This window comes from Helianthus annuus, chromosome 15 (assembly GCF_002127325.2).
Source record: "Helianthus annuus cultivar XRQ/B chromosome 15, HanXRQr2.0-SUNRISE, whole genome shotgun sequence".
Taxonomy (NCBI): Eukaryota; Viridiplantae; Streptophyta; class Magnoliopsida; order Asterales; family Asteraceae; genus Helianthus; species Helianthus annuus.
Window position 1 is genome coordinate 3070997 of NC_035447.2, and position 23181 is coordinate 3094177.

Sequence of the window (23181 nt, forward strand, 5' to 3'; positions counted from 1 at the left end):
TTTTGGAGGTTTATTTTTAACGGTTTCTCAATATCACCCTACTCCTTCTCCATAAAATTAGGGTTAGGGTTTCTAAACCAGCCTCTGCAAAATTCACCAAAAATCCCCAATTTCTCCAACACCTAACCCTAGGGTTCGAATGGGCACAGAACGGAAGAGAAAGGTGAGTCTGTTCGACGTCGTGGACGATTCATCAACGGCGAAATTGAACAAAGCGAACGGCGGAGCCGCCGTTCACGGCGTTGACGGTATGCCGGTGGTGAACAGGTGGAATCTACGCTCGTACTCGCAGCGGTATTACGATATCTTGGAGAAGAGGAAAACTTTGCCGGTTTGGCATCAGAAAGAGGAGTTTCTTAAGGCGTTGAGGGAGAATCAAACCCTAATTTTGGTCGGTGAGACCGGTAGTGGTAAAACTACTCAGGTTAGTTTAGTTTGTTGGTTTTAAGGTTTTTTTTTTTTTTTTTTTTTTTTTTTTTGTGTTTATTGTTTTGATTGGAGATCTGTAGGTAGGGATGAGAAATTTCATACCAAATATTGTACCATATGGACATGGATGTACCGTTCCGATATTCGGTTTTGAATTTTGCTTAAATTCAGTATCTGTAGTTCTGCACTCTGCGGTACCGTACAGGTTCAGGCTTCGTATCGGTATCTCGTACTAAACCGGTACCAACTAAACATACGGAGTTTTTGAATTTAGCTTAATTTTGGTACCTTACTATGTGCTTCGGTACCAGATCAGGATTTTTAATGGTATCGTAGTAGCGTACCAGTACCAACCGAATTGGTTTTAGAAAGCGCGCTGAGGCGCGAGGCGCAGCTGCTGGGGCTTTTTCGCTCAGCGCCTTGAGTATTTACTAGAAGCGCTCAAAAGGCGCAAATTTTAGTGTTTATCTGAGGGCTTTTTGGCATGAGGCGCGCCTCATGAATCTGAGGCGTTTTTATGCATAAAAATGTTGTACGTTGGGTCTTATGGCTTGTACATGTAGATAAAATGGTATAAAAACTTTATTTATAGCTATATTTTGGTTAAAGGAAGCAAAAAACCTAAGGGATATGCATGGGATGTATAATAAATTTCTATAAACACCTTGCTCCTCGGGTACGAAAAGCCCACCGCTTTTGCGCTTTGCGCTTCGCACCTCAATTTTAGACCTCGTCCCTTTTGTGCGCCTATCGCTTTTTAACACCAAGACCGAACGCATACGACTAAACGGTATAATGTTTAGTTTTGGTTTTAGCTAAATTTGGTATCAGTACTATATGGTACGGTACTAGTTCCGATTTCATCATTCTGTATGTTAATTTTGGATGTGAGTTTGTTGATAGTGATTGATTGAATCAATATGCTGTGAACTGGGTTTTAAAACGCACGCCTTTTCAACAAAGCGCACGAAAAGCGCAAATTTTGGGTTTTTTGGGGTGTGAGGCAGCGCGCCTTGTGTACTTTGGGTGTTTTTATGCACCAAAGTGTTGTACTATAGGTTTTTATCTTGTACATGTAGGTAAAATCAAACATAAACATTATTTATAGCTATATTTTAGATAAGGGATGCTAAAAACCTATGGGATATAGAAATTTATTTATATAATCTCTTTGCGCCTCGGGTACGAAAAGCCCACCACTTTTGTGCTTCGCGCCTCAGTTTTAGACCTTGTCACTTTTGTGCGTGTCTCGCTTTTTTAAACCCAAAGCTATGAAGTAGTTATTGGATTTCTGTTGGTTGAAAAGTTTGTGGAGCTTTTGATTGTGAATCGTTTGGATTGTTCGGATTAGTTCAATACGTTGATTCTAACTCTAGTTTTGTTGTGATTGTCGTTTTAATTGGAGATCCGTGTGTTAATTTTGGACGTGAGTTTGTTATTGTGGTTAATTGAATCAATATTTTGTGAAATGGTTGTTGGAATTCTGTTTGTTTAAAAGTTTGTGGAGTTTTTGACTAAAAAATGTTTGGATTGTAACAGATTCCTCAATTTGTTTTGGAAGCTGTTGAGTTAGAGAGTGCGGATAAACGTAGGAAGTTCATGGTGGGATGCACGCAGCCTCGTAGGGTGGCTGCAATGTCTGTTTCCAGGAGAGTTGCGGAGGAAATGGATGTTACGATTGGAGAAGAAGTCGGTTACAGCATCCGGTTTGAAGATTGCAGCAGCGCAAAAACTGTCTTGAAGTAAGCTTTATAAATAGTATACTAGTACAAATGATTAAATAAAATATGTTTCCAGATTTTATATATTATTATTATTTTTAGAGTTAATTACTCAGATGGTCCCTGTGGTTTCACGTTTTTTCACGTTTAGTCCCCACTTTTTGAAAATAGCAGGTATGCTCCCTATGGTTTGTCATTTTGTTACTCGGATAGTCCCTGGGTAGATATCGGTTAGTTTAGAAATAGCTGGTATGCTCCCTATGGTTTGTCATTTTGTTACTCGGATAGTCCCCAGAGTAAATGTCAGGGGACTATCCGAGTAACATAATGACAAACCATAGGGAGCATACCTGCTATTTTCAAATGGTAGGGACTAAACGTGAAAAAATGTTAAACCACATGGACCATTCGGGCAATTTACTCTTATTTTTATTTCATTGACATTTATGTTTTGATATAATAGGTACTTGACAGACGGTATGCTATTACGAGAAGCAATGACCGACCCACTTCTAGAAAGGTATAAAGTGATAATTCTTGATGAAGCCCACGAAAGAACATTGGCTACTGATGTTCTATTCGGGCTCTTAAAAGAAGTGCTGAAAAACAGGCCTGATCTAAAGCTAGTTGTTATGAGTGCTACTCTCGAAGCCGAAAAGTTTCAGGGTTATTTCTTCGGTGCACCGTTAATGAAAGTTCCGGGCCGACTTCACCCTGTGGAGATCTTTTACACTCAAGAGCCCGAACGCGACTATCTTGAAGCAGCAATTCGAACCGTTGTACAAATTCACATGTGTGAGCCACCTGGCGATATCCTTGTTTTCCTCACCGGTGAAGAAGAAATTGAAGACGCCTGTCGAAAAATAACGAAAGAAGTCGGTAATTTAGGAGACCAGGTGGGGCCCGTGAAAGTGGTTCCACTTTATTCAACTCTCCCACCAGCTATGCAGCAGAAGATATTTGAGCCCGCTCCAGCTCCGTTAACTGAAGGTGGGCCTGCGGGCCGGAAGATTGTGATTTCAACAAACATTGCTGAAACGTCTTTAACCATAGACGGGATAGTTTACGTTATCGACCCGGGGTTCGCAAAGCAGAAAGTTTATAACCCGCGTGTTCGAGTTGAGTCGTTATTAGTGTCCCCAATATCAAAGGCGAGTGCCCACCAGAGATCGGGTCGAGCTGGGAGAACACAACCCGGGAAATGTTTCAGATTATACACCGAGAAAAGTTTTAATAACGATCTACAACCACAGACGTACCCCGAGATTCTTCGATCTAATTTAGCGAATACGGTACTTACGTTGAAGAAACTTGGTATTGATGATCTCGTTCATTTTGATTTTATGGACCCACCTGCTCCTGAAACTTTGATGCGGGCTCTAGAGGTTTTGAATTACTTGGGAGCGTTGGATGATGAAGGAAATTTGACTAAATTGGGTGAAATTATGAGTGAATTCCCATTAGATCCTCAGATGGGAAAGATGCTTGTTGTTAGCCCTGAATTTAAATGTTCGAATGAAATCCTTTCAATCGCCGCAATGCTATCAGGTGTGTATTTCATTTTTGCTCACATTTAGTTCTGTAGAGGCCGGTTAACGTACAAGACCACCTTATCGTGCGATGCGTACGTGAGCATCTCAACCGCACATCTAATCTAATCTAGGCCTTCAATTGAATGCGGTGACACAATAGTAATTAACTTTGCATAATTACACACGTTATAATACATAATTACGTACATTATTTTCATAATTATGCATGGGTTGGGTTAAACTCTAATTACGCACGTTATGTGTTAAATTACGCATGGGTTGGGTTAACCCTAATTACGCATGTTATTTGCATAATCACGCACGTTATACTGGTGGTCACGTACTGTCGCACGTTAAGAGCTTTTTGTATTTTAAACTTTCTCTACTTCTGTATATCGATTATTCGGTTAATACTTCCTCATTCATTTGCATGGTCCGAAATCTATGCGTATGGTGATACATGTACACGGCTGACCGGCTGTATAGTGCTAAAAGGGAGAGGGGAGGTTCATAGGGGTGATTAATTGTGTGTTTTGAAAGTGATCATATGTTTTTAATCATATAAATATGGTCAGTAATTTACACTAAAAAACTGGATGATCATTTTCGAAACAAACATCCAAACACGACCAAGATGTGTCTAAGGATGACATCAGCAACTGTTTTGTCTGGGTTCCATGTCAGCCGCTCGGTTCGGTTGACATGGAAATTGTAAGCAAGTGCTGATGCAGATAGTTGCAATTTCTCAGTATTCTCTCTCATGAAGCAAACGGTGTGGTTTCAAATCTGCTGACTGATTGACTGACCTACCTACCGTGGCCGATATAACAATTTTTTCTTTAGTACCCAATTGCTTTGTTCGGCCCCGAGAAGCCCAGAAGGCTGCTGACGAGGCTAAAGCACGATTTGGACACGTTGACGGGGACCACCTCACGCTCTTGAATGTATATCATGCCTACAAACAGAATAGTAAGTGATTCTTTTCTTTCTTATAGGGTATTTTTTTATTATAAAAAGAGTAAAATGGCATTTTTCGTCTCTGAGGTTTGGCTAGCTTTGCGACTTTGTATAAAGGTTTGTTTTTTTTGCATTTGGATCCAAAAGGTTTGAAATCTTGCCATTTTCATCCACCTCGTTAACTCCATCCATTTTTCTTTGTTAAGTCAGGGGTATTTTCGTCTTTTTTGTGAACTTAAAGGGCAATTCGCTCTTTTTTACTTTATGTACAAGCCTTTAACATAATGTACAAGTATTCAAAAGACTGAATTGCCCTTTAAGTTCACAAAAAAGACGAAAATACCCCTGATTTAATGGAAAAAATTGAATGGAGTTAACGAGCTGGATGAAAATGGTAAGATTTGAAACTTTTTGGATCCAAATGCGAAAAAACAAACCTTTGGATGAAAGTCGCAAAACTAGCCAAACCTCAGGGACGAAAATGGCATTTTACTCTTTAAAAAATTAGCTACAACTTCGATTTTGAAAAAAAACTTTTAAAATCTCACTATTGAAGCCTTCAAATTGAGCTTTAACTAGGGGTGTAAACGAGCCGAGCCCGAGCCCGACTAGGCTTGAGCTCGGCTCGTTATGTTTTTATGAAGCTCGAGCTCGGCTCGGTTCGAGCCTACTTCTCTGAGCTCGAGCTCGGCTCGAGAGTAAAACCCAAAGCTCGAGCTCGGCTCGACTCGGCTCGAGCTATTTCGATAACAACCTCAAATGAGCTAAAAGCTCGGCTCGAGCTTGTTTCAACAGTGATTAAGCGAGCCAAAGCTCGGCTCGAGCTCGGTTCACCAATGTTATCATCATCATTATTATATTATATATATAAAAAACTAAAATTTTGTTTAGGCTCGTTTGGGCTTGCGAGCCTAAACGAGCTTTGTATTTCAGGCTCGAGCTCGGGCTGATAACTAAACGAGCTCTATTTCAGGCTCGAGCTCTGGCTCGGGCTCGTTAAGGCTCGACTCGTTCGAGCTTTTAACCGAGCCGATCACGAGTAGCTCTCGAGCCTCTGGGCTTGTTTACACCCCTAGCTTTAACTACTAGCATTTAGTATGGTGAGGCTTTAATGTTCATGGAACACAATCTGATTTAATGTTTATTATTGTTGGTTTCAGACGATGATCAATCATGGTGTTATGAGAACTTTGTGAATCACCGGGCCATGAAATCTGCAGACAACGTGAGGCAGCAGTTAGCCCGTATTATGGCCCGTTTCAACCTGAAGCTATGCAGCACGGATTTCAACAGCCGTGATTATTACGTCAACATCAGAAAAGCTATGTTAGCAGGGTATTTTATGCAGGTTGCCCACCTGGAGCGCACCGGACATTATTTGACTGTTAAAGATAATCAAGTTAGTTGCTTTTTCCCTAAAACTTATATAATGGTGTGATATTTTATTATGGAATATTAGTAAGAGTAGTCAAACGAACCAAAGCGAACAGTCTGTGAATGTGAACCCTTTGACGGGAGGTTCGTTTCTGTTTGTTTTTTAAATAAACGAACACGGACACAAAATTTCGTTCATTTAACTAGAATAAACATGAACAGAGGCCGTGTGCGTTCATTTATATTCGTGAATGTTCAGTAACGTGTTCATTTATGTTTGATTATGTTCGATAGCTCATTAGTGTTTCTAGTTTTTATATTTTCTTAAATACTTAAAAATTCCGACAAATAAAACATTTAATAAGTGTCGGAGTATTATATATTCTATTCATAAACGCTTGTTGGTGTTCGTTTGTTTCCATTTTGTGTTCATGAACTTTAGTTTGTGTTCATCAACGTTCGTTGCCTAAAATTATTGATGAACACAAACGAACAGGAACACGTTCATTTCCTTAACAAACGACCACCCACATGTTTTTTAACAATTGAACACAAACAAGGTCTTGTTTGTGTTCGTTGGGTTTGTTTGCAGCCTTAAGAGTGAAAGCTTGTATTAACTATTTTTATTTATTTGCAGGTGGTTCATTTGCACCCGTCAAATTGTTTGGATCGTAAGCCGGAGTGGGTGATTTACAATGAATATGTGTTGACTAGCAGGAATTTCATACGCACTGTTTCAGAAGTTCGTGGTGAATGGTTAGTCATCTTTTGCTAATATAAGTTATTTAAATGGTCGACAATAGGGGTGCAAACGAGACGAGCCAAGCCCGAGCTCGGCCAGGCTCGAGCTCGATTAACTTATGAGAGCTCGGGCTCGAGCTTGGCTCGTTTGTATTTTATCAAGCTCGAGCTCGGCTCGTTTATTATCTATTAATTAGTATATTAAATAAAAATAATATAAATAATAGACTTTTTAGGCTTGGGAGCTCGATAAGTAAAGCTCGGGCTCGGGCTTGTTTACTAATTAAGCTTATTTTTAGGTTCGAGGTCGGCTTGTAAACAAGTTTAAATAAGCTCGGCTCGACTCGGCTCGTTTACACTAAGGCTCGACGAGCCTAACGAGCTTCACATGTGAGGCTCGAGCACGGGCTCGATAAGGCTTGGCTCGTTTCGAGCTTTTTCTCGAGCCGCTCGGCTCGTTTGCACCCCTAGTCGACATTATGCAATTCCTTTTTGTTAAATTAATGTATTTTTTTGGTATCAGGATTGTTGACATTGCTCCACACTACTATGATCTTGAAAACTTCCCGAATTGCGAAGCAAAACGCGCTCTTGAGAAGCTGTACAAGAAACGGGAAAAAGACAAGGACGAGAGCAGAAACAGAAGATAGAACTAAACGAAACCCTTGATCGATCACCTATAATTAAAACAAACTGTTCTGGATGAAGTTTTCAACGGACTGTTTATGTATCTTAATTTAGTGTTAGTTGATTTGTTCCGTACGGATTTTGAATAATCTTAAAATCAGATCAATGTTTTGGTTATCTTAATACTATGTGACATGGTTCGGCGTTTGGCATTAAAAAGATGAATTTCTTTAGGGGTTGCAATTTCCGACACACCTGAAACGCTGACGCGCAAGTAACCAGGTTGTTGAGTTGTCATACTTGACCTGTCGTGTTCAGGTGTACATGTTTAATTAAACAGGTTAACCGCCAACTTGTTTAAACCGTATCACCCTTCAACCTATATTACACGTTTACGACTTGATTGCTACCCGCCAACCCGTTTAACATGTATTGATAAATGGGTTATATTCGGATTACACATTTTATAACAACATTTTAGGGTCAATGATTCGGTTATGTCATTTTGTGAACCAACTTTCAGTATTGACACTTACACTTCTTCCGCTTTCTAAATGTCAAATTTACCATTTCGAGTTTTACATGCTTATTTTTATATACGTGGGTCAAATATAATACATTTTCGTGTTTATTTTTATCTACGTTAATGGTTTGTCTACGTTTCGATGGTAAATTTTTCTCGGTAATGAGTCAGTTCAAATATAATATGTTTTCGCGCTTATTTATATGCGTTTTCAATTGACCTACGTTTTAATGTTCTGTTCTAAAACGAGCCGAGTCGAATATTTGATGAAATAAACTCGAGTAATTATAAGTTTCGATGGGCCAAAATGGTGATACTAGTTACACGTTTACAACTTGATTGATACCTGCCAACCCGTTTAACATGTATTGATAAATGGGTTATATTCGGATTACACATTTATAACAACATTTTAGGGTCAATGATTCGGTTATGTCATTTTGTGAACCAACTTTCAGTATTAACACTTACACCCCTTTTGCTTTCTAAAAGTCAATTTTACCATTTCGAGTTTTACATGCTTATTTTTATATACATGGGTCAAATATAATACGTTTTCGTGCTTATTTTTATCTACGTTAATGGTTTGTCTACGTTTCGATGTAATTTTTTCTCGGTAACGAGTCAGGTCAAATATAATATGTTTTCGCGCTTATTTATATGTGTTTTCAGTTGACCTACGTTTTGATGTTTTGTTCTAAAACGAGCCGGGTCGAATATTTGATGGAATAAATTCGAGTAATTATAAGTTTCGATGGGTCAAAATGGTGATACTAGTTACACGTTTACAACTTGATTGATACCTCCAACCCGTTTAACATGTATTGATAAATGGGTTATATTCGGATTACACATTTTATAACAACATTTTAGGGTCAATGATTCGGTTATGTCATTTTGTGAACCAACTTTCAGTATTGACACTTACACCCCTTCCGCTTTCTAAATGTCAATTTTACCATTTCTGAGTTTTACATGCTTATTTTATCTACGTTAATGGTTTGTCTACGTTTCGATGTAAATTTTTCTCGGTAACGAGTCAGATCAAATATAATATGTTTCGATGGGTCAAAATACTAGTTAACAACAAATCCGTCGACTCTTCAACCTGGCACGATCTGACTATTATCTCTATATATTCATAGAAAGAGATTATGCACGGTTTAGTTACGAGGAACCAGCGTACCCAAATGAGCCATAACGGTTCGGTTTATTCAGTTTCGACTGCAACAACTTACTTACATATCACTTAACTGAGAGCCTCACACACTTGAAAAAATAAGCAAAAAATAAACCCTACTCACAAGAGTACAAAGGATGGCACACAAATTACAAAACACGATCCTGTGTCTCGAATAAAAGTCTCAGCGTTTGGTCACAATCAAATTCTTGTAAACGTTGTCGATTCCCGCCTGCACGGTAACAAAATTCACATTTTTAACACAACCGAAAAACATCACGGCAAGTGAAAACGTAGTTAAAAAAAAGAGTTAATTACTGTTTTCGTCCCTGTGGTTTGTCAAAAATCACTATTTCAGTCCATTAGTTTAAAAATTGTGATTTCAGTCCCTGTGGTTTCACTTTCGTAACCATTTCAGTCCACCTCGTAACCATTTCAGTCCTTGTACTTAACAAAATAATGGATTGAAATGGTTACGAAAGTGAACCCACAGAGACTGAAATGGTTATGAAAGTGAAATCATAGGGACTGAAATCGCAATTTTTAAACTAATGGACTGAAATAGTGATTTTTGACAAACCACATGGACGAAAACAGTAATTAACTCTAAAAAAAACTTGTAACTCTACCTTGTAACGGTTCAAAAGCTTATCTCTTCGTTTCTTCATAGTTGCAGTTAGTAAATCCTTTTCGCCTTCAAATGTCTCCGGCTCCACAATTACGCCCTTTATATGCTCGAAACCTCTTAGCTACAAGAACAAAAAGCGAAAGAAGAAATGCGCGTATTAGATATCAGTCACAAACGTTTTAAGTTATAACATCGAGTGAATTTCAAGGATTGTCCTTTATCTTTATATCCATTTTCAGGCGCTGTCCTTTATGTTCAAAATTGACGAGTTTTATCCTTTATGTTTTCATATCATACACGTTTTGTCCTTTAGGCCTAACCAAGTTAGTTTTTTCAGTTAAATTTGGTCATATGTTTTGCACATGAGGGCATTCTTGTCAATTCGAAGGTAAGTTCAACGGCAGATTTACAGCTCAAAGCTTCTGCAACCTTTGAATTGACAAAAATAAGCACATGACCAAATTTAACTGAAAAAACTAACTGGGTTAGGCCTAAAGGACAAAACGTGTATGATATGAAAACATAAAGGACAAAACTCGTCAATTTTGAACATAAAGGACAACGCCTGAAAATGGATATGAAGATAAAGGACAATTCTTGAAATGGGCTCTATAACATCTTTAGAAATTTGTATACCTTATTTCTTTCCGCGGTAGATTTAAGCTCCGAGAGAATATATTCTCTGAGTTGTGTATGATTACACAACTCAGAGTACGAAACTTTGAGCCCATTTTGATGGGCCCACTTTTCGCTGTGCTCTTTACTCGGCACAACTACCGCAACCAACGATGACTTGAAGCTATCCCCATACACCCAAATCTAGTCACATATATATTTGAGTTTTTTAGTCGCGAAACTCGTAGAAAGCAACATAAATGAATTATAAAAGTACGGGTAACGATGTTTACATCTTCAATGATCGGGGTGATGCCATAAACTTTCTCGAGATATTCAAGTGCAATATACTCCCCTTGAGATAGTTTTATCAAATGTTTCTTTCTATCGATGATTTTCACTACCCCGTTTGGTTGCATCTCACCAATATCACCTGAGGATGCAAAAACAACCGAGTTAAGCCTAAGCGTTTATCACATAAATAGTTAACCGAATTTAGCTTGATATTTACAAGAGTTAATTACTGTTTTCGTCCCTGTGGTTTGTCAAAAATCACTATTTCAGTCCATTAGTTTAAAAATTGCGATTTTAGTCCCTGTGCTTTCACTTTCGTAACCATTTCAGTCCCTGTGGTTTCACTTTCGCAACCATTTCAATCCATTTATTTTGTTAGTACAGGGACTGAAATGGTTACGAGGTGGACTGAAATGGTTACGAAAGTGGAACCACAGGGACTGAAATCGCAATTTTTAAACTAATGGACTGAAATAGTATTTTTGACAAACCACAGGGACGAAAACAGTAATTAACTCTTTTTTCTAACTTGGGTATTTTTTTTAATTTTTTTTTTCTGTTAGTAACTTTGACTATGTTGACTTTTACAGACGTGGCGCGGCTAAAAACGGTAACTAACAATATCACGTTGAACCGGATTTTTTGCAAGTTTTACTGTCTTATGGGTGAAAACAATGTGGGGCCAGTCACATACTAGAACAAAGTTTGTTAACTTTATAAGCATAATATTCGAGTAAAGTACATGGATGGTCTCTGTGGTTGACCAAAATTTTCGATTTGGTCCCTGGATTTTCAAAAGTACATGGATGGTCCTTGTGGTTTGCACTTTGTAACGCATTCAGTGGCAAAAGTTAGGGGCTATATGCGTTACAAAGTGCAAACCACAGGGACCATCCGTGTACTTTAGAAAAGCTAGGGACCAAATCCAAAATATTGGTTAACCACAGGGACCATCCGTGTACTTTACTCCACAGTATTCACCTGTATGAAACCACCCATCTTTGATAACTTCATTGGTGAGTTCCGGATTCTTGTAGTAACCCGAAAAAGATGTTTTTCCCTTAACACATATTTCACCACGTGGTGGATCGGATAACGGGTCATAACCCATTTCCGGGACTTCTACTAGACGAAAATCTGTATATACAAATGGCGATCCAACGGTTCCAAGCATGCACATTTCATCCGGGAACCCTAGAGTTGCCAAGCCACATGTTTCTGTCATCCCTGCAATAGCAATCGAGCCGTTTCAGTTGTAGCAAAATTTCTTGTATGGAGTATGGACCCTTTAAGTTAACAAAAGAGACGAAAATACCCCTAACTTAACGGAGAAAAATGGATGGAGTTAACGAGCCGGATGAAAATGGCAAGATTTCAAACCTTTTGGATCCAGATGCGAAAAAACAAACCTTTGGACAAAAGTCGCGAAACTAGCCAAACCTAAGGGGCGAAAATGGTATTTTACTCGTGCTTTTAATAAAATTTAGGGGCTTAATCATGAAAAAAAATGATGTTTTTGTTATATTTTGAAAATCGGAAGGGTTTAAACATGCAAAAAAAAAGACTTTTATGTTACTAAAAAAATAAAAGGAAAAATTACAAGTTTTGTCCTTTATCTTAATACCACTTATCAGGCGGTGTCCTTTTTAACGAATTTTGACAAGTTTTGCCCTTTACAAGGAATTTTGTTGCACGTTTTGTCCTTTAGGCTTAACCTAGTTAGATTTTTTTGTTAAATCTTGTCACCCAAGGGTATTTTAGTCTTTTTACCCATTTATTTCAAGAGTCAACCCTAAAATATTTTGTTTTATTCTTTTAAATAATATTAAATAAATAGGTAAAAAGACTAAAATACCCTTGGGTGACAAGATTTTAACAAGAAAATCTAACTGGGTTAAGCCTAAAGGACAAAACGTGCCACAAAATTCCTTGTAAAGGGTAAAACTTGTCAAAATTCGTTAAAAAGGACACCGCTTGATAAGTTGTACTCAGATAAAGGACAAAACTTGTAATTTTTCCAAAATAAAATGATTTTGGTTATTGTAAACATCTGAAAAAATTTTAAATGCACTGCTAACGACTTTTGAGTTTTGACCCCTTTTGACCTCTAATTTTCATCTTTATAATTCTCGGAATACTTACCGTATCCTTGCAACACAAAAGCACATGATGTAACTCTCAAGAATTCTTCAACTTCACTACTCAACGGAGCTCCTCCGGATACAATAAGACGAATACGGCCACCCAGCCTGTTCTTAACCTATGATAATAAATGCATTCATTGTCAACAAAAGGATAATATAATCACCAAAATAATGCTAAATCAAATAACAAAATGATCTACGGTTCATATGCATCGTTATAAATAAACTTTGGGCTTCTTATAACCCGTTCGGCCCATTTGAGATTGAACACAACCCGAATCAATCCATTTATAAGCAAACGGGTCAAATTATCAAATATCGTATTTGAAATATAAATGGTGCATAAAGAAACCAACCTTCCGGAAAGCAAGAAGATCTGCAAGTGGTGATGCATATTTCTGCTTGTAACCGGCTTTCATCCATCTAAGTTTGCTGCTTTTTTACATTATGAGAATATTATTATTCGGATCTAATGTTATATCCTTATTTCTTAATAAGGGAAAAAATATATATTTAGAAAAGGAAAAATTACAAGTTTTGTCCTTTATCTTTATACCACTTTTCAGGCGGTGTCCTTTTTAACGAATGTTGATAGGCGGTGTCCTTTACTAGGTATTTTGTTGCAAGTTTAGTCCTTTACACCCAACTCAGTTAAAAAAACCCAGTTAATTGTTGACAGATGGTGTCCTTTACTAGATATTTTGTTGCAAGTTTAGTCCTTTACCTAGGTATTTTGTTTCAAGTTTAGTCCTTTACACCCAACAATTAACAGGGTTTTTTAACTGGGTTGGGTGTAAAGGACTAAACTTGCAACAAAATACCTAGTAAAGGACACCGCCTGTCAACATTCGTTAAAAAGGACACCGCCTGAAAAGTGGTATAAAGATAAAGGACAAAACTTGTAATTTTTCCTTTAAAAAAAGAAGTGATTAATTACTAGTTGTATAGAAGGTGAAATATTTTCCTCCTCCTTGGATTAACTTCTTCTAGCCCTTTAAGTACACCTGAAAAAAAAAAAAAAAAAAGATGTCAAAATAAGTTTAAAAATCACGTAATGATTGTCGCAATTATGCTGAAAATATGCAAAAAAAAAAAAAAAAAAAAAAAAAAAAATTATAAACAATGAATTAGTGAGTGTTGCACCTTCATGAATTCTTTCCAAAACTCTAGGAACTCCAGCCAAAAATGTTGGCTTCAACTCCATCATATCATCTCTCAATGCATTTATATCCTTCAAAAAGTAATGTTAAATTAAATTAAAGTAAATTCAACGATCGATGCAAAGTAGATTTCAATTTATGACCAAAAAAATCCAAAGTTAAGGATTTACCCCGTGATAGAAGCCAACGGAAGCACCCTTACGGATAAAATATTCTTCAATCATGCGGTCGAGAATGTGTGCAAGAGGCAAGAAAGATAAATAAACATCATCCACGGTCATCTACAATAATGACACGTAAAATAAGCACGATTATCACTTTCAATGTCGGAGAAAGTACAAGATTAATTATCATTGTGACAAGAAGATTTCACTAGAACAATAATATTTTTTTGGGGAATTCGCCTGTAATAATCCCACCTAGACCTTATTGGCCATTAATAATCCCACCTCAGAATATTCCCCCCACCAGTCTCATCTTTCACCTATTTTTCCTACAATGGCCCCCCGTTAAAAAAACTTAACGGAGTTAAGCTTTTTTCCTAATTACAAACAGATTTTTTAGGGCTTTTGATCAGAACGATGATACGAGTCCATTGATGTAAAACTTACTTCGAAATGGTGCTCCAAGTGACTTGATTTTGGTTAATTGGAAATTTAAACACCCGAATTGAAGCGCCGTTTTCATCGTTCGGAGCACCGTTTCGAAACAAGTTTTACATCAACGGACTCGTATCGTCGTTCTAATCAAAAGCCCTAAAAAATATGTTTGTAATTTGGAAAAAAGCTTAACTCCGTTAAGTTTTTTTAACGGGGGACCATTGTAGGAAAAATAGGTGAAAGGTGGGACTGGTGGGGGGAATATTCTGAGGTGGGATTATTACAGGCCAATTTCCCTATTTTTATTATAGTGTTGTAGGACAAATATATACCTTGTCTTCGAATTGCTCCATGAAAAGATCGACTCCTCGTATGTTTATAGTAGCATTTTCATGAGTTATTATAACACCTTTTGGATCTCCGCTAGTGCCACTAGTGTACATAATTGTACATATTGCAGATGGTTCAGGTGTGTGTAGCTCTGATGGATGTTTACTGCCCTACTCGAAAATAAATAAATTATAAAAACTTGAAGAGCAGAAAAGGTTGTTTAAATAAAAAATCCCAAATATCCCTCAACTAATCAACCCGAATGAGATAAAACACAACCCAAATCAACCCGTTAATAAGTAAACACGTCGAAATTGCGGCGAACTTTATTAAATCCTAATGAACAACTAACCATATGAAGGAACTCGTTCCACGCATACGATTTTATCCCCATGGAATCCGCTTTTTTCTTTTCGTCTTCTTTCATTGAAGTAAAGCAAACAATCACTGCAATCATATAAGGAAAAAAAAAACTAGTTTTAATCATGGTTGTAAAACAAGGTTTCCAAGGCCGAGTAGTCGCTACAAGGTAGGCTGCCGAGGCGACTTTCTCTAACTCCGCCTAATTACTCGGAATCGATCAAACGCGGTCAAAATCGGCTCTAGTAGGTCAATTCGGGCCGAGTTTGACGTAAAAATAATAAAACATAATTTATATGACTATCATATTAAATAATAAATAATAAATAATGAATGTCATTTTCACGTATTTTGTTATAAATATTAGTAAATTTATGTTATTAGACATATATTTAATTTCCGAAAAGAGTTAATTACAGTTTTCGTCCCTGTGGTTTGTCAAAAATCACTATTTCAGTCCATTAGTTTAAAAATTGCGATTTCAGTCCCTGTGGTTTCACTTTCGTAACCATTTCAGTCCACCTCGTAACCATTTCAGTCCCTGTACTTAACAGAATAATGGAATGAAATGGTTACAAACGTGAAACCACAGGGACTGAAATCACAATTTTTAAACTAATGGACTGAAATAGTGATTTCTGACAAACCACAGGGATGAAAACAGTAATTAACTCTTCCGAAAACTAATTTCTTTATAATTTAACATGTCCGATTACTCCCCGAGTACTCTCCGCTTATGCCGAGTACTCTCCGCTTATGCCGAGTACTCTCAACTCCCCGGTCGACCGACTAGGGAGCGCCTAGCGACTTTTGCAACCATGGTTTTAATCATTTATCACTTAATTTTCAACTGCAATTGTTTATATAAAAATCTGAACTTTAGTATAAATGTTTAGTTCACTCACGCTTTAACCGTTGGGTATGTATACAATCCGGATTCAGTAGCTGCAAAATGAAAGCAATATTATCTAAAAAGTTCGAATTTTTACGATTGAAAGTATCGTACTAATTTATGGCGCTTACTTCTTTAACTTTTTTATCTTGGACAAAAACAACATCAACTTCGGCATGGTCCAATATAAAGTTGACCGCTCCTGGTCCTGCTTACGTAAAAGATTAAAAGCCCGTTAACATTTTACTTGAACAGAGTGAGTTAACCGGGTGTCGGATTCGCGTTTTGGATGAACATAATATGTCTCTCTAATCATCTGATTATACAAGGATCTAAATAATTAGTTTAGAAACCAGTATAACATATCCAAACACTACCTTTCACAACTTGCATTAAACTTTATATATAGTTAAATAGCGAATAACACATAGTTGTTTTCAAATCGCGCGTCCAAACACCCTTTAAGATTAGAAAAAGAGTTAATTACTGTTTTCGTCCTTGTGGTTTGTCAAAAATCACTTTTTCAGTCTATTAGTTTAAAATTTGCGATTTTAGTCCCTGTGGTTTCACTTTCGTAACCATTTCAATCCATTTATTATGTTAGTACAGGGACTCAAATGGTTACGAAAGTGAAACCACAAGGACTGAAATCGCAATTTTTAAACTAATGACCGAAATAGTGATTTTTGACAAACCACAGGGACGAAAACAGTAATTAACTCTTAGAAAAAAGAGTAAAATGCCACTTGCGTCCCTGAGGTTTGGACACTTTTGCAACTTTCATCCAAAGGTTTGTTTTTCCACATCTGGGTCCTTGTGGTTTCAAAATCTTGTCATTTTTTGTCCCTGAGGGCCAAACCTCGAGGGACGAAAGTCGCAATAAATCGCCAAACCTCAGGGATGAAAATGGCAAGATTTGGAAACCTCGAGGACCCAGATGCGGAAAAACAAAGCTTTGAATGAAAGTCGCAAAAATGGCCAAACGTCAGGGACGAAAATGGTATTTTACTCTTAGAAAAATGAAGCAAAAAATTGGTTTACCAAGGGTATCATATAGAGGCACAGAAATGTAACTCTGGGCATTGCAGGCCTGATCAATATGCAAAAAAAAAAAAAAAAAAGTTAAATAAATAAAATCTACTCGGAATGGCTCATAAAAGTCCACAAACGGGTCGAAAATACGAAAACCAAAACTAAAAACTTACCTCCATTGCCACAATCCATTGAGGACAGTTTGCTCCATAGATTCCCACTTTACAGCCCTGTTAGAGTCAAAAATAAAAAGAAAATTATTAATTTAATTACACAAAATCTTTATGATTATCCATGATCATCTTCCTAATTACCGAAAATCTATATTATTATTATCCATGATTATCTTCTTAATTACATTAAAAAAATTATAATTATACATGATCATCTTCCTAATTACATAAAAAAATTATAATTATACATGATCATCTTCCTAATTACATAAAATCTTTATAATTTTCCATGACCATCTTCCTAATTACATAAAATCTTTATGATTATCTTCCTAATTACACAAAATCTTTTTGATTATCTTCCTAATTACACAAAATCTTTATCATTATCCATGACTATCTTCCTAATCACATAAAATCTTTATGATTATTAATCATCAATCCATCATCTTCTTAATTACATAATATCTTTATAATTCATCATTAAATTAGGGGTGCAAACGAGCCGAGCTGCTCGCGAGCTATTCGAGATCGGCTCGAGAAAAAGCTCGAAACGAGCCGAGCCTTATCGAGCCAGAGCCGAGCTTGAGCTTAAAATAAAGCTCGTTTGTTTATCGAGCCCGAGCTCGAGCCTCGCATGTGAAGCTCGTTAGGATCGTCGAGCCTTAGTGTAAACGAGCCGAGCTTATTTAAACTTGTTTACAAGTCGATCTCGAACCTAAAAATAAGCTTATTTAGTAAACGAGCCCGAGCCCGAGCCCGAGCTTCACTTATCGAGCTCGCGAGCCTAAAAAGTCTATTATTTATATTATTCTTATTTAATATATTAATTAATATATAATAAACGAGTCGAGCCCGAGCCGAGCTCGAGCTTGAGAAAATACCAACGAGCCGAGCTCGAACTTTGAAAACAAAGCTCGAATCGAGCTGAGCTCGTGCCCGAGCTCTCATAAGTTAATCGAGCTCAAGCTCGAGCCGGGTCGGGTCGAGCTCGGGCTCGGCTCGGCTCGTTTGCACCCCATTCATCATCATCATCATCATCATCATCATCATCATCATCTTCCTAATAACTTACAGGTCCAATTCCTGAAGCCCTCAAGGCTGCAGCAGCATTCAAAACCTCCTCATACACAGTCTTGTAACTCTTCCACAAATATGGGCCCCACTGTACATCAAACACAACACACAAATCAACTTCAAAAACTAATACAATACCCACATCATCATCATTCCAATAATCCACAATAAAACCATCAAAAAAAAAAAAAAAAAGTTTATTACTTTTCCATCAACAAACTCTCTCCATCCCAGCATCTTGTTGTCTGGATACTTTTCAACTGAATTCCTACAAATTCAAGATTATTAATCTTTACATAAAAATCATTAATTTTTATAGAAAAATCATTAAATTTTTACAAAAATAACAATAAAAGCAAGAATCTTGAAGTACCTACAAGTTCAAGATTAGTAATTTTTACATAAAAATCATTACTTTTTACATAAAAATAACAATAAAAGCAAGAATCTTGAAGTACCTACAAGTTCAAGATTAGTAATTTTTACATAAAAAACATTAACTTTACATAAAAAAACATTAATTTTTACATAGAAATCATTACTTTTTACAAAAATAACAATGAAAGCAAGAATCTGGAAGTACCTACAAGTTCAAGATTAGTAATTTTCACATAAAAATCATTACTTTTTACATAAAAATCATTACTTTTTACAAAATTAACAAAAAAGCAAGAATCTTGAAGTACCTACAAGTTCAAGATTAGTAATTTTTACATAAAAATCATTACTTTTTACATAAAAATCATTACTTTTTACAAAAATAACAATAAAGCAAGAATCTTGAAGTACCTACAAGTTCAAGATTAGTAATTTTTACATAAAAAACATTATTTTTACATAAAAATCATTACTTTTTACAAAAATAACAATAAAAGCAAGAATCTTGAAGTACCTACAAGTTCAAGATTAGTAATTTTTACATAAAAAACATTATTTTTACATAAAAATCATTACTTTTTACAAAAATAACAATAAAAGCAAGAATCTTGAAGTACCTACAAGTTCAAGATTAGTAATTTTTACATAAAAATCATTACTTTTTACAAAAATAACAATAAAAGCAAGAATCTTGAAGTACCTACAAGTTCAAGATTAGTAATTTTTACATAAAAAACATTATTTTTACATAAAAAACATTAATTTTTACATATAAATCATTACTTTTTACAAAAATAACAATAAAAGCAAGAATCTTGAAGCACCTACAAATTCAAGATTATTAACTTTTACATAAAAATCATAAGTTTTTATATAAAATAAGAATAAAAAGCAAGAATCTTGAAGTACCTAAAGACATCCCAGGTGGTTTTTAGGTCAGAATCAAGTGGTGGGAACCCATCTTTTGCAAGAAGATTGCGGTAAATAGGACCAACAGAAGGCTCTCCATTGACACCCTTTTGTCCATTTTCTACTTTTACTGCAAACTGTTTATCCATGTCCCACTTCCGTACAAGCTCTTTAAAGTTTAAACCCTACAAGAAGTTTGATCAAAGACCCACTTTTGGATTATTAGTTATAATTTGCGTAAAGGTTTTGTCTTTTTGATGTTTTGTTAAAATATGGTTTGGTTTGTGTTTCTTGTAAACGGTGGGAAGAAAGAGGAAAACTCATATCCTAAAACTCAACTCAATCAAATCACTTGTATATATACCTTTTTTTAATTTTTTTTAGTAAATTACAAAAATCGTTCTTTATGTATGTCACTTATTGCAAATTATGTTCTTTGTCTTCAATAATTACAGAAAACGTGCTCTATGTTTGCAAACTCTTGCAAGTTATGTCCTTTAGCCCTAACTCAGTTAATTTTTGTGGTTAAATCTGACCAAATAGACCCCACATGAGAGTATTTTTGTGGTTAAATTTGATCAAATGGACCTCACATGAAAGTAAAATGACCAAAATACCCTCATGTGGGGTCCATTTGGTCAGATTTAACCACTAAAAATTAACTGAGTTAGGGCTAAAGGAAATAACTTGCAAGGGTATGCAAACATCGGGTACGTTTTCTGTAATTATTGGAGATAAAGAACACAATTTGCAATAACTGACATACATAAAGGACGATTTTTGTAATTTACTCTAAAGTTTTTAACAATATTTTTTTTACTTTTTATTTTGATGGTTAAAATCATTACACCTGCTTTTACATGATTTAAACCCATTTTCTTTACTTTGATAATATTTTTTTTACTTTTTTATAACGGTTAAAATCACTACACCTTTTTTAATACAGAATTTAACTACAAATTTTACCTTCTAGATAACATTTAGTCAAACCCACACCACATTTTTACTTTTAAATACCGTTTAATCAAACCCACACCACATATATTTCTAGGGGCAAAACCATAAGGGTTTTTTTTTTTTTTTTTTTTTTTTTTTTTTTTTTTTTGGGGGGGGGGTTTAGGTTTTGGGTGGTGTACTGGGTTTATTTTGTTGTGTTCACATTGATTCTTATGGTTATCGCAATAAAAATGATGTACTCGGTTTATTTTGTTGTGTTCACCGGACAATTATAAAGATTTTATTTTTAAATACAAATTTTACCTTCTAGATAACATTTAGTCAAACCCACACCACATTTTTACTTTTAAATACTGTTTAATCAAACCCACACCACATATATTTCTAGGGGCAAAACCATTTTGTTTTATTTATTTATTTATTTATTTATTTTTGTGTGTGTGGGTGGGGGAATGGGGGAGGGTTAGTTTTTTTAGATTTTGGGTAATGTACTGGGTTTATTTTGTTGTATTCACATTAATTCTCGCGGTTCTCGCAATAAAGGTGGTTCTTACATGAACCTTACCCAAAATATATATATATGTGTGTGTATCACTGGAAAATTTTTAGGTTTTTATTAGTTTTTGCATTTTTTTCTGATTCTCTAAACTAGAGAATGTGTATATACAACAAGAGGTGAATAGTGATTCCCTATATATATATAAAATCACTGTTCATTCCTTATATACATTCATTTTATTTTTTGTGAGAGAAAAAATCTGAAAAATATTAATAAAAAAGAGAATACCAAAGTGTTAATTAACTAAATAAAGATAGAAATATGAAATCGGACATTGAGAGTTTTTAATAGGTGAACAAATTTAAAAAATAGAGGTATTTTTAGTTAAATTATAAAAATGGAGATAAGAATTGAATCGGTTCGTTGATTAGAGCATTCTCATCATCTCTAAAAAATAAAGTTTCTCTTAATTTTGGTTAACCTTTCACATCTCATTCTCTATCTCTATCCTTGTATTTTTATTATTTCTTTCTCTTTCTTTCATGACGTACAAACAAAAATGCTTGAGGTACAAACAAAAAATACTTAAGTACAATTCTTAAATTTTGGAGATGTAAATTGCAAATCTCTATATATAGAGATTTACTATAGTAAAATCTTTATATTTTGAAGGATGAAGATTCTAATGAATTCACTTAAAAACAAATATTATAACGAAATATATTCATGAGGCTTTTTTTTACGTGAAACCGATTTTTAACCGGTTTATTTTTTGCAACAAAATATTAAAAAACTGTGTGTGTTTGTATGTATGTACTCGCATGTAAATGTTCGTATGTGTTTGCGCGAACACTATTTTACGCACACACATGAAGCTTGTGCAAAAACCCATGATCATTTCATTATAAACCTTGTTTTTTAAAGTAAAAGACACAATCTCTAGGTGATTTACTCTATACAAGTTTTATATTTTTTATATTATTTTAAAAGGGTTTGTTGATTATTCTTGTAGGGGATGGGAAGAAACAAGAAAACATTCAAAAAAAGGTAATAAAACACACAAAGATTCAAAAAGGTGAAAAGAAACCTTCTTTACAAGACCAAACATATATTATTCAAACTCAAGTATATGATTGATGGTCATATATCATGCATTTGCGCGAACCACTATGGATATACCTGACACAATCTTGACCCGTTGGGTCAAGATTCCTATTGGATCCGGACATCTGGTAACCGTATCTCTTCATTAACATTAACATAAACAATAAAAGTGTATGTCAGGACTCGGGAAACTCACCGGAATATGCCGAAAAAGGCCGGAAAGACAATGGCGAATCCGTGAATTTGGATGATTGTAGGATCAAACTTGAATGAAGAAAGAAAAGATACTATATGTATAAAAGGTTTGTAGTTGTAATATATAAAGAGTTACACACATATTAGGTTGGGGCTAATGAATGCAACGGCCAAGTGTCTTCTTTATGAAAGTGTCTTCAAACTATAACGTACAACTCCTACTGCAAGATGTACAACTCTGTTTATTTGCCTTGGTTTGACCGGCGTTACTATCTTATAAAAGTATAAAACAAAGATAAATATGTTTGGACTTTGTACGTATGAAAAGTCAACTAGAATTGACATAGTGTTCTTGTTTCAAATTGCAGTCAACCAATGTTTTAAAAAACAGTTTTTTAATCGTACTGGGTTAGTCTTAGAAATGATTCAGCCGATTGTATCGGGTTGTACCAGACGGTTCAATCAGGTTAACTAGTTTACCTTACAATTCCACAAAAGTTACAATTTCAACTCAGAAAATAATGGCATTAGTTACACTCTAATGCTGTTGTTTGAAATAAGTTCACGGTCGTTTAAAAGAAAAAAAATCACTATCATCGCTGTTTTAAACCCAAAATTTTAACATGAGATTAAACCAGTCAGCTGGTATGAATCAGTATTACTGGATATACCAGCGGTACGAAGACTATATCAGAACCCTATTTATACCGGGCTCAACCGTACCAAGACAATAAACGGTATCTGGTTCAAC

General features: G+C 35.5%; 2 protein-coding genes across 4 annotated transcripts; one reads left to right on the top strand and one right to left on the bottom strand.

Annotated features, from left to right (window-relative positions):
* On the top strand, positions 1-7614 carry LOC110910052 (probable pre-mRNA-splicing factor ATP-dependent RNA helicase DEAH2). Of its 2 annotated transcripts, none has more exons than XM_022154763.2 (7): positions 1-424; positions 1969-2171; positions 2614-3698; positions 4526-4651; positions 5800-6038; positions 6651-6769; positions 7278-7614. In XM_022154763.2, the coding sequence occupies exons 1-7, from the start codon at positions 140-142 to the stop codon at positions 7402-7404; spliced, it is 2184 nt and encodes a 727-aa protein (XP_022010455.1). In that variant the 5' UTR covers positions 1-139; the 3' UTR covers positions 7405-7614. The 2 variants fall into 2 exon arrangements, 1 of the variants encoding a protein (XP_022010455.1); XR_004881414.1 differs by having other exon boundaries at positions 5-424; positions 4432-4651; positions 7278-7564.
* Positions 7615-9013: 1399 nt separating this feature from the next.
* Positions 9014-22588, bottom strand: LOC110910053 (long chain acyl-CoA synthetase 1). Of its 2 annotated transcripts, none has more exons than XM_022154765.2 (20): positions 22432-22588; positions 19676-19860; positions 18593-18656; positions 18387-18476; positions 17312-17368; positions 17148-17196; positions 16238-16314; positions 16120-16159; positions 15207-15301; positions 14857-15024; positions 14096-14206; positions 13909-13996; positions 13703-13769; positions 13122-13197; positions 12764-12881; positions 11603-11848; positions 10621-10760; positions 10349-10531; positions 9714-9833; positions 9014-9316 (listed from the first exon to the last, which is right to left on the bottom strand). In XM_022154765.2, exons 2-20 carry the CDS (start codon positions 19822-19824, stop codon positions 9269-9271), a joined length of 1986 nt encoding a protein of 661 aa, XP_022010457.1. In that variant the 5' UTR covers positions 19825-19860; positions 22432-22588; the 3' UTR covers positions 9014-9268. The 2 variants fall into 2 exon arrangements, with proteins under 2 accessions (XP_022010457.1, XP_022010458.1); XM_022154766.2 differs by having other exon boundaries at positions 19676-19886; positions 22432-22581.
* Positions 22589-23181: the final 593 nt, after the last annotated feature.